General features: G+C 39.5%; 1 protein-coding gene across 1 annotated transcript in view; it reads left to right on the forward strand.

Moving 5' to 3' along the window:
* ANKRD26 (ankyrin repeat domain 26) overlaps positions 1–12,448 on the forward strand; it is a 96,433-nt gene that overhangs the window by 2,461 nt on the left and 81,524 nt on the right. Inside the window, 4 exon segments of the mRNA XM_017853026.1 lie at positions 3,284–3,398; positions 3,561–3,734; positions 4,566–4,672; positions 7,707–7,777. Coding sequence (XP_017708515.1) covers positions 3,284–3,398; positions 3,561–3,734; positions 4,566–4,672; positions 7,707–7,777 — 467 coding nt within the window.

Genomic DNA, 12,448 nt, shown 5'->3' on the forward strand with positions numbered 1-12,448 from the left:
AAAAAAAAAAAAAAAAAAAAAGTAAGGTAAATCTGATCTTTTTTCTCGCCACCAAAAGTAAGAAGATAAAAGTAAAATTAAAAAAAGGGTATCTTTCTATCTGTATTTATAGATTTTATGTATACATTTTACCATATATGTGTTTTTATTATAGATTTATTATACATGCAAACAGGTACAATCATTTTATTTTAGTTGTGTCCTCACGACAATAAAAATACCAAATATAAATGATAATTAGGCTGGATTCAATGGCTTACGCCTGTAATCCCAGCACTTTGGGAGGCTGAGGAGGGCGGATCTCTTGAGTCCAGGAGTTCAAGACCAACATGGTGAAACCCTTCTGTACTAAAAGTACAAATATTAGCCAGGTGCGGTGGTACACACCTGTAGTCTCAGCTACTTGAGAGACTGAGGCAGGCAGTAGAATAGCGTGAACCTGGGAGGCGGAGGGTACAGTGAGCCGAGATTGCACTCTGCAATCCACCCTAGGCGACAGAGCGAGACTCCATCTCAAAAAATAAATAAATAAATAAATAAATATTATTACAAAAGAATAAAAGAATTGCTCTACTTTATAAGAATTTTATTTAAAAATATTGAACTCCCTAACAATTTTTCCATTCTTTCAATCCATTTATTCATCAAACATAACCTGAATATCTGTTATGTAGCAGACATAGTCTACTATCTCTCTTTTTTTTTTTTTTTGAGACAGAGTCTCCCTCTGTTGCCGAGGCTGGAGTGCAATGGTCAGATCTCAGCTCACTGCAACCTCTGCTTCCCGGGTTCAAGCAATTCTCCTGCCTCAGTCTCCCGAGTAGCTGGGATGGCTAAATTTTTTTTTTTTTTCTTTTTTGTAATTTTGTATTTTAGTAGAGACAGAGTTTCACCGTGTTACCCAGGATGGTCTCGATCTCCTGACCTCGTGATCTGCCCGCCTTGGCCTCCCAAAGTGCTGAGATTACAGGTGTGGGCCACCGCACCTGGCCTATTTTTTGTTGTTGTTGTTGTTGAGATGGAGTCTCGCTTCTTTGCCCAGGCTGGAGTGCAATGGTGTGATCTCGGCTCAGTGGAACCTCCACCTCCTGGATTTCAAGCAGTTCTCCTACCTCAGCCTCCCCAGTAGCTGGGATTACAGGCACATGCCACCATGCCTGGCTAATTTTTATATTTTTAGTAGAGATGGGGTTCTGCCATGTTGGCCAGGCTGGTCTTGAACTCCTGACCTCAAGTGATCTGCCTGCCTTGGCCTCCCAGTGTTGGGATTACAGGCATGAGCCACCGCACCCAGCAACATAGTCTACTATCTCTCAGGACCTTTCCATACTTAAAACCTTTATGTTTACATACCTGCCCAGCCTGAGCAAGTTGAGAGATTTAAAATTAGACTATTAGGGTAATCTCAGTTGAAGCTTTTCCTCCCTCCTCTTATTTTTTTGAGAAGAAATCATGCTTGACACCCAGGCTGGAATAAAGTGGTGTGATCTTGGCTCACTGCAACTTCACCACCGGGGTTCAAGTGATTCTTCTGCCTCAGCCCCCTGAATAGCTGGGATTACAGGCATGTGCCACCATGTCCGGCTAATTTTTGTATTTTTAGCAGAGATGGGGTTTTACCATGTTTGTCAGGCTGATCTTTAACTCCTGACCTCAAGTGATCTGCCTGCCTCGGCCTCCCAAAGTGTTGGGATTACAGGTGTGAGCCACTGCACCCAGCCCCTCTTTTTAAACAAAAGTGTTTCTGAAGGTAGAAAATTATAAGAGATAACCTTTAACTGTCCTTTTGAAAATTTATGTCTTAAACACTAATATTAGTCATTGGAAATACCTGCATATATTCTATAAATCTAAATATTGAATAAAATGAGCCAACCTATTCATTTGAATCCTGAGTTTCCTTTGTGTTGAAGTTTCCTGAAAACACAGTAAGAATTACTTTGTTTTAAAAGTTTGTTTTTCAATTTTGAAAATGCTTCCAATTAGAGTTGTAATAAATCATGAATTACAAGTGGCATTCCAATGTCAGAGATGTTGAAATGTGAGAAAATGAGCATCTTAGAATCACTGAAATACAGTGTTATCTTTAATTTTATTTATTTATTTTTTTTGTAGACAGGGTCTCTCTCTGTTGCCCGGGCTAGAGTATAGTGGCATGATCACAGCTCACTGCATCCTCAACCTCCTGGGCTTAAGTGATTCTTTGGCCTTAGCCTCCTGAGTAGCTGGGACCACAAGTGTGGACCATCATGCCTGGCTACTTTTTAAAATTTTTTGTAGAGATGGGGTCTCGCTGTGTTGCCCAGGCTGCCCAAACTCTTGGACTCAAGCAGTCATCCTACCTTAGCCTCCCAAAGTTCTGGGATTCAGGCATGAGCCACCATGCCTGGCCTTATCTCTGGTCTTTAAAACATACTGTCAACTAGGTATAATTGTGTCATCATTTAATTAAACATTTTTGTTAAACAGTAGTAATGGTAATTATATCTAAGAATTATTGAGCTCTTATTTGTGCTAGGAACTGTTCTAAACATTTTGCATAGATTCTCATTTAAGCTTCCCAGTGGTGTCCTATGAGATAGCTACTATTTTGATCCGCATTTTATTGATGAGGAAACTGAGGCACTTACTAAGCCGTAATGAGTAAATGACAGAGCTTAAAGTAGGATTCAACCCCAAGTTGAACTGAATCCAAAGGTTAAGCCTTTTCTATTCAAATAGGTTGCTCTTTCATTAATGTGGTGAGTAGTAAGAGCTAATCAATATTGTACTTTTTTCAGAAAAAATTAAATACTTGTTTTGAAGGTGGAGGATTAACATGTGTATTAGTCTGTTCTCATGCTGCTAATAAAGCCATACCCTTTATTATATGGGTAATTTATGAAGGAAAGAGGTTTAATTAACTCACAGTTCAGCCTGGTTGGGGAGGCCTCAGGAAACTTACAATCATGGTGGAAGGAGAAGCAAACATGTCCTTAACATGGTGTCAGCAAGGAGAAGTGCCAAGCAAAAAGGGGAAAAGCCTCTTATGAAACCATCAGATATTGTGAGACCTCACCATCACAAGAGCAGCAGCATGGGGGAACCACCCCCCCATGATTCAGTTACCTCCCACTGAGTCCCCCTCACCACACATAGGGATCATGGGAACTGCAATTTAGGATTTGGTTGGGGACACAGCCAAACCGTATCAACATGCTGTTTAATGTTTATAGTTTTATGAATCATTGTATGTTTTGAGACAGTGCACTACAGTTTATAAAAAGTCCTGTTACTCTCATAGGACAGCTCTACATTTGGCCTGTGCCAGTGGTCATCCAGAAGTAGTAACTCTCCTGGTGGACAGAAAATGCCAGCTCAATGTCTGTGACAACGAAAACAGGACAGCTCTGATGAAGGTATATAGTAGCCAGCTCTTTCAGCATGAGATGGATTTGACTTAAATACATAGAATGAAAATGAATTTATCTCATTAAAATATAACTAATTGGTGAAACCTGTGGTGTGTTTATTTTGCATTCCTAGAATTTATGATCTGTTTCTTGGTCTAATACTGGCAGGCTGTACAATGCCAGGAAGAGGAATGTGCAAGTATTCTACTAGAGCATGGTGCTGATCCAAATCTTGCCGATGTCCATGGCAACACTGCTCTCCACTATGCTGTCTATAATGAGGACATACCATTAGCAACAAAGCTGCTTTTGTATGATGCAAATATTGAAGCAAAAAACAAGGTATAGATCAACCAACTTTATTTTTACAGTATTTGAAATGCATTTGTTTCAACAGCGACATATGTAAGGCTTAGTTTTCCATATTTGGAAGTGCAAGCATTCCCTGAATGAAAGTATTTTAAAATAACTTGTCTAAGATTTTACTTTAAATGTTTATACTTATTAGGCAGTGCACCTTTTTTATGCATTTATTGTAAATACTTGTGAAAACACAATTTGTTACAGGCAAATCTTTTTTTGTTGTTGTTTCTTTTTTTTTGAGACAGAGTCTTGCTGTGTATCCCAGGCTGAAGTGCAGAGGCACGATCTCGGCTCATTACAACCTCTGCCTCGGCCTCCTGGGTTCAAGCAATTCTCCTGCCTCAGCCTCCCGAGTAGCTGGGATTACAGGCACCCACCACCATGCCTGGCTAATTTTGTATTTTAGTAGAGATGGGGTTTTGCCATGTTGGCCAGGCTGGTCTCAAACTCCTGACCTCAGGTGATCCGCCCACCTCGACCTCCCAAACTGCTGGTATTACAGGCGTGAGGCACTGTGCCCAGCCTAGAAGCTCTTGGTTTTGATGGGAAACAATACAATAAATACAACATGCCATGCCAAATGGTGTGATAGAAGCAAATATTCTTAGAACCGGTAAACATTTGAAGTGAGTTTTGGAGATGACTGGAGTTCATGTGGTGAGGCAGAGGAGGGGTGTTTCAAGGGAAGCAAGTGTTTTTTATTTGTTTTCTGTTTTATATGTTTCAATTCATAGGATCTGACATAGGGTTTTCAGTTCAGCCAAGAAATAGTCATTTTATGCATTTTAAATTGTTTTTGCTGTCTCACAGGATGACCTCACACCACTTCTACTTGCAGTAAATGGAAAAAAGCAGCAAATGGTGGAATTTTTAATAAAGAAAAAAGCAAACGTAAATGCAGTGGATAAGTTGGAAAGGTACAGTAGCTGGTTTTGTTTTCTTTTTTAAACCTGTGTGTTTAAAAGGTTTTTTAGATCTGCGTTTTGCATGTTACAGATTTTTTAAACCTGCTGGTTTTTCTTGAGGGGCAACAGTGATTCTGTTGCTGTTTCTCACTCAAGTCAGAAATATTAATAAGAAGGTTAACATAATTATGGGGATATAGTGACAAATAGCAACACAAATCATGTAGAAAAGCAGTTGCTTGGATTGGGCAATATAAAAGACTATACAGTAGGATTCCTCTTCTCATAATATTGACTGATGTTTGTTATTTGTAAACCCATGTTTTTGGCCATGTGATCTGTTAGCTAAAGAGGTTTCTTACCAGTTTTATAAGTTTTATAAAATGTGGACTTTAACTTTTAGTTTACCTTTTTTTTTTTTTTTTTTGACATGTAGTCTCCCTCTGTCACCCAGGCTGGAGTGCAGTGGCGCAATCTCGGCTCACTGCAACCTCCGCCTCCCAGGTTCAAGCCATTCTCGTGTCTCAACCTCCTGAGTAGCTGGGATTACAGGCATGCACCACCGCGCCTGGCTAATTTTCGTTTTTTTTTTTTTTTTCAGTTGAGACGGGGTTTCACAATGTTGGTCAGGCTGGTCTCGAACTCCTGACCTCGTGATCCGCCCGCCTTGGCCTCCCAAAGTGTTGGGATTACAGGTGTAAGCCACTACACCCGGCTACTTTTTACCTCAATATTGAACTTCTTAACCCTTTTATGGTGATGTTCTAACCTCTGTTTATGCGCTTTTCCTTCAGAAATGCTGTATGAAACATCAATAGCAGTTTGAAATCATTTTTTTGGGTGCCTCTTTGCTTTAAGTTGCTGTGTTCTTTGGAGAATACTTAGGTTATCCCTAGGTGACTATTGATTGCTATTACCAGATACTATAGTTTCATTATTTTTTTCCTTTTCTATTTTTAGTATATTTTGATGTTTTATTTTAATTGGTATGGGCAAAGGGAAGAAAGACAGTTTTAACTGGATAAACTTTTCCTTTATTGAAGACAAGCCATAGATGGGTGATAAAGAGAAAAGAGGCTTTAAATTCACACAAGACTGGATTTAATTCCTTGCTTTCCCACTTGTTAAGTGTGTAAGCTTGGGGAACTTACTTATCACCAAATATGTTTTCTGATATGAAAAAGGGGATACTAAATATATCTCAAGGTGGTTGTATTTAAGTAAGATTATATAGCATTTAATTCGGTGCCTAGCCCACGCTTATTGGCATCATTAGCTGAAACCACTGTGACTCCTATTATTACCATTATTGTTATTATTATTTGAGACAGGGTCTGGCTCTGTCACCCAGGCTGGAGTGCAGTGGTGCCATCTTGGCTCACTGCAACGTCCGCCTCTCGGGCTCAAGCAATCCTCCTGCCTCAGCCTCCTGACTAGCTGGGACTATAGGCATGTGCCACCACACCCAGCTAAGTTTTGTATTTTTTGTAGAGATGGGATTTTGCCATATTACCCAGGCTGGCCTCGAACTCCTGGGCTGTAGTGGTCTCCCCATCTTGGCCTCCTGAAGTGCCTGGATTATAGGCATGAGCTGCCGCACCTGGCCACCATTATTAGTAATATTGTTTTAAGCCTGCAGGTAGCTCTTATCTGACCCCTAGCTGACTTTCAATTGTAATATATTATATCAGACTGGAGAAGAAATGGAGAATTCTTCATTTAAATCTTTGCCTACTTTAGATAAGTAAACTCAGCATAGGTTTTTGCCATCAAAGGACTTCTATATAATACCCCAGTGAGACGAGAGGCCTCTTTTTTGTCCCTTCCTTTTAGCCTTGGTGGTAATTTACAAAGATGAGCACACAAGATGCTTATGTCTGTTAGTAGATGTAAATAGTTAATTCTACACAGACAGTCAAGATACTAAATTGGTAAAGTATATCAAATTATCTGTGTACATAACTTTATTAAAGTTCCTGGGATGAAATTATCTCTCTTATTTATTTTTATTTATCTTTTCTGCCCTTGCTGTGATCAGTTAGTTCAGTAATAAGGGACAATTCTGTTATCTAGTTTAATGAGATGCTATATTTATAAGTGAATTCAGTTACAAATTATGAAATTTACTGAGATTGGAAACCACAAAGAATAGAATAACTAATAACCAAAATTAGGACTTAGTAATATTTTCTGAGAGTGGCAACATTTGAATATTAGAACCTTTGGAGAAATGTTTAATTGGGTTTTGTTTGGGATTCCAAAATAGTTTTAGCAAGAAAATTCAGGAACAAATTATTCTATTTCTTTACTATTTCTCTGAGCATTTAAAAAGTGTTATCTTGTTAAATCTTTATAACCCTAGTGAAATAAGGCAGTAAAATCCTTATTTTTTAGAAGATGTTGAGCCTAAGAGAAACTTGTTGTCCAAAAACAAATAGCTGTTGGTTACAGAGCTAGGACTTCTTCTGGGTTCAGAACACTTTCCATTATGTCAAGCTAACTCTAGTTAATTTGCTGAGCTATACTTCCCTTACTTCATAACTATTTCACCTTACTGTTTTTCTTTAATTTGAAGCTTAATAAGAAGTTTGGGCCAGGTGCAGTGGCTCACGCCTGTACTCCCAACACTTTAGAAGGCCGAGGCAGGCGAATCATGAAGTCAGGAGTTCAAGACTAGCCTGGCTAGCATGGTGAAACCCTGTCTCTACTAAAAATACAAAAAAATTAGCTGAGCTTAGTGACGGGCACCTGTAATCCCAGCTACTCGGGAGGCTAAGGCAGGAGAATCACTTGAACCTGGAAGGCGGAGGTTGCAGTAAGCCGAGATCATACCACTGCATTCCCGCCTGAGCAACAGAGTAGGACTCTGTCTCAAAAAAAAAAAAAGACAGTTTGTAGAGCTTACATATTTGAAGTGTATGTGATAATTAAAGTTCTGCTATTAGCTCTGATATTGGCTGAAATACTCTAAGATTTTGAGATATTTGGTAAATTTTTTTGTATCAGTATTCAAATAATTTTATATATTACATTTTTCTATACATAGCAGTCACCAACTAATTTCAGAATATAAAGAAGAAAGAATACCTAAAAATTCTTCTCAAAATAGTAATTCAGGTAAGACTTCCGATAGTGAATTACTCTTGGTAAATACCATGGATAAAAAACTAGAAGTAAGGAAGTGTTGATCACAGAAAAGCAGTTAAAAAAATCAGTGTATAAGGTGCATGTGTATTTTTTCTTAATTTCTCTTGGTAATCTAGAATTCAGAATTATTTAAGAAGTTACTTGTAGTTATTTATTATGTCAAACGGTACTATCTGAAAAAAGTTCATTTACTTAGTTATCATTTCTAAATTCCTATATGAAATTTTGTATAAATAGGAAAAAAGGTTTTAAGTTAGTATGTTGTGTATTTCCTTTATAATCACATTATAATGAAGTAGACTTGTTATAAAAAATGGATATTCTATTTAATTTTTATAATAAATGGTTTGTGTTTATTAAATGAATATTAATTATAGTTGACCCTTGAGCAACGTGCATGTTAGGACTGGTGATCCCTGTGCAGCTGAAAATCTGCATTAACTTTCGACTCCCTCAAAACTTAACTACTAATTGCCTACTGTTGACTGCAAGCCTTATGATAATATAGTCAATTAATATGTATTACGTATACGTATTATATAATGAATTATAGTAAAGTAAGCTACAAGAAAGAAATTATTAAGAAAATCATTAAAGAAGAAAAAATGTATTTACTACTCATTGAGTGGAAGTTGATTATCATAGAGGTCTTCATCCTGCTTATCAACATCTTGAGTAGGTTGAGAAGTAGGAGGAAGAGGAGAGGTTGGTCCTGCTGTCTTGGGGTGGCAGAGGTGAAGAAGTCCACATATCGGTGGACTTTTGCAGTTCAAACCTGTGTTGTTCAAGTGTCATTACATAGTGATTTGTGTCACTAAAAATTAACTATCTTTAAAAGTGGGAACTCAACAGTGTCTTTCTGGTACCATAAACAAATGGCAGTAAGAACTGCAGAACTTAGCCAGTGTGCACCAATACCAATAGGAAATTATTTTTTTTTTTTTTTTTTTTTTTTTGAGACGGAGTCTTGCTCTGTCGCCCAGGCTGGAGTGCAGTGGCTGGATCTCAGCTCACTGCAAGCTCTGCCTCCCGGGTTCACGCCATTCTCCTGCCTCAGCCTCCCGAGTAGCTGGGACCACAGGCGCCCGCCACCTCGCCCGGCTAATTTTTTGTACTTTTAGTAGAGACGGGGTTTCACCGTGTTAGCCAGGATGGTCTCGATCTCCTGACCTCGTGATCCGCCCGTCTCGGCCTCCCAAAGTGCTGGGATTACAGGCTTGAGCCACCGCGCCCGGCCTAGGAAATTATTTTTTAAAGATACTGAATACAGAAGTCAGAAAAGCAATTCCTTGTTGAGAAGCACAAGTCATATTACTTATTCTTAAACCAACAAAGTACTGATTTTCTTCAGCCTAAGTTGAAATAGAATGCTTCTGGCTGGGTGCGGTGGCTCACGCCTGTAATCCCAGCACTTTCAGAGGCCTAGGCGGGTGGATTATGAGGTCAGGAGTTCAAGACCAGCCTGGCCAATATGGTGAAACCTTGTCTCTACTAAAAATAGAAAAATTAGCTGCGTGTGGTGGTACATACCTGTAATCCCAGCTACTCAGTAGGCTGAGGCAGGAGAATGGCTTGAACCAGGAGGCGGAGGTTGCAGTGAGTTGAGATTGCGTCACTGCACTCCAGCCTGGGTGACAGAACGAGACTCCATCTCAAAAAAAAAAAAAAAAAAAAAGGTGTGTTCTTCTGTCTGCTGGATAATTATGATGATAACAGTAATTTTGTTAGAACAAAACACTCTGTTATCATTAGCCAAAAGATTATCATGATGAATATTCAAGTATCTCAACTCTGGGCTCAACGAATTATAATGAAAGTACAAAAATGTCCAATGGGAGACTCTTAAAAAAAAACAGGAAAAAAAAAAGGAAGTGCAGAAATGTTTCTTTTTTTTTTTTCGAGATGGAGTTTCACTCTTGTTGCCTAGGCTTGAGTGCAATGGTACGATCTCGGCTTACTGCAGCCTCCGCCTCCCAGGTTCAAGGGGTTCTCCTGCCTCAGCCTCAGCCTCCCGAGTAGCCAAGATTACAGGCATTCGCCACCATGCCCGGCCAATTTTTGTATTTTTAGTAGAGACATGGTTTCACCATGTTGGCCAGGCTGGTCTCAAACTCCTGACCTCAGGTGATCTGCCCGCCTTGGCCTCCCAAAGTGTTGGGATTACAGGCTTGAGACACCGTGCCTGGTCAGAAATGTTTCACCATAACAAAAATGCTACTATGCTACTATGCTATATTGAATGCATTGTATAATCTGAACTGCATAAAGACACATTTAATTTAGTACATATTTATCAAAGAACTTTTATAGGTCAGGTTTTGCAAGTTGCAAGAAGCATGACTATGGAACAGATATAGTTTTGGTCTTTAAAGTTATCATAATAGAATAGAGCTGTTCCTATTTCATTTGTGGTTTTTCAATGAAAACATTGTAATTGATTTCTATAATTGTTTACTTAGCAAATCACTGTCAAATATCTTTTAGGTACTAAGCATTTTTCTAATGTTACAGAATGCAAACATTTTATTTCTTTATTTCTTTTTTTTTTTTGAGACGTAGTTTTGCTCTTGTTGCCCAGGCTGGAGTGCAGTGGTGTGATCTTGGCTTGGCTCACTGCAGCCTCCGCCTCCCAGGTTCAAGCGATTCTCCTGCCTCAGCCTCTCAGGTAGTTGGGATTACAGGCATGTACCACCACACCCGGCTAATTTTGTATTTTTAGTAGAGATGGGGTTTCACCAAGTTGGTCAGGCTGGTCTTGAACTCCTGATCTCAGGTGATCCACCCATCGTGGCCTCCCAAAATGCTGGGATTACAGGTGTAAGCCACCATGCCCAGCTTCTTTTTTGTATTTTTTTCAAATCCACATCAGCTAACCACAAAATACAAACATTTAAAAAATAGACTCAGGTGCTTATTATGATCATTGTAATTTTTATTGTTTACTACTTTATTCAGTGCTTTTTGTGTGCCAGAAGCCCTCTGGGAGCTTCTAATTATCATTTATTCTGTATTTATTATGTATTATTATGTGCCAGACACTTTATGGTAAAGGATTAAAGTTTTAAAACAGTGGGTGTTTTAAAGATATAGAGTAAGCATGCAGAGTGAGTAGAAGTTTGCCAGGTACAAAGTCAGAAGAATGATCCTTAACAGAAGGAACAGCTGACAAGATTCCATGCTTGGCAGAAGGAACAGCAAATCTAAAGCTAAGACACTTAAGTGAACTTCACAAGGGTTTATGGGTGTTCAGTTTTGCTAGTGCAAAAAGTGTAATATGGAAGTGGTTGGGAATGTGGTGAATACCTATCTAAGGCAAACTTATGAAAGATTTTTTTAATAGTTCAGCGTAGATCTTAGCCTGTAGGCCATATGAAATTTATCAGTTAAAATGCTTTTGGCTGCAAATAATGGGTGACCTAACTAGAAGTGCTAAAATAATAAGAACCATAGTTGTTTTGGTGACTCAGTGATGTCATTGGATCCCACTTGTTGTCCCTCTTTTAGCTGTGCCCTTGGCAGTGTTTTCGTTCATATCTCCCTTCATGGTTGGCTAAGTAGCAGCTCCAAACATCATGTTCTCACAAAAGTATAGATCTAACAGCTAGAAAGACTGCTTTTCTTTGTTTCTTTTTTTTTTTTTTTTTAAGACGGAGTCTTGCTCTGTCACCCAGACTGGAGTGCAGTGGTGCGATCTTGGCTCACTGCAAGCTCCACCTCCCGGGTTCACGCCATTCTCCTGCCTCAGCCTCCCGAGTAGCTGAGACTATAGCACCCACCACCACGCCCGGCTAATTTTTTTTATTTTTAGTAGAGACAGGGTTTCACCATGTTAGCCAGGACGGTCTCGATCTCCTGACCTCGTGATCCACCCGCCTCAGCCTCCCAAAGTGCTGGGATTACAGGCAGGAGCCACCGTGCCCAGCCCATGTTTCTTTTAAATAGGAAGAAAACTCAGAAGCTTGCAGTGGACTTCCTATTTTATTTTATTTTATTTTATTTTTTTCAAGACAGTGTCTCACTCTGTCACCCAGGCTGGAGTACAGTGGCGCAATCACAGGTCACTGCAGCCTTGACTACCAGGCTCAGGTGATCCTCCCACCTCAGCCTCCTGGATACCTGGGACTATGGGTGTACACCATCACACCTGGCTGATTTTTTATAGAGACGTTTCATCACGTTGCCCAGACTTGTGTCAAACTCCTGAGCTCAAGCCATCTGCCCGCTTTAGTCTCCCCAAGTGCTAGGATTACAGGCATGAGCCACCATTCCCGGCCTCCTATCACATTTTATTAGCTGGTTACATCACATGCTCATTTTTAAACCAGTCACTGGGAAAGCAAATGTAATTACTGTAATTAGCTTAAAATAATCATTTCTTTTTTTGGAGCTGGGGAGGGTATTGGGATGCTAAATATCCAAGTAGGCTTGTGTTTTTCCAACAGGAAAGATTAAAGAATGGCTATTGGATAGGGAGTCAGCAATGTTTGCTGCAGGGATTCATTGGAGAATTTTAAGCATGGGAATCACAAGATTACATCTGAGTAGTAGGGCATTCCGGCTATGGTGTAAAGCAGGGATTGGCAGCTTTTCTGTAAAGGGCCAGACAGAAGATTTTTAGGCCATGTATTTTTTTTTTTTTTT

The sequence above is a fragment of the Rhinopithecus bieti genome, unplaced genomic scaffold, assembly GCF_001698545.2.
Source record: "Rhinopithecus bieti isolate Rb0 unplaced genomic scaffold, ASM169854v2 scaffold_35615, whole genome shotgun sequence".
In the NCBI taxonomy this organism is placed as follows: domain Eukaryota; kingdom Metazoa; phylum Chordata; class Mammalia; order Primates; family Cercopithecidae; genus Rhinopithecus; species Rhinopithecus bieti.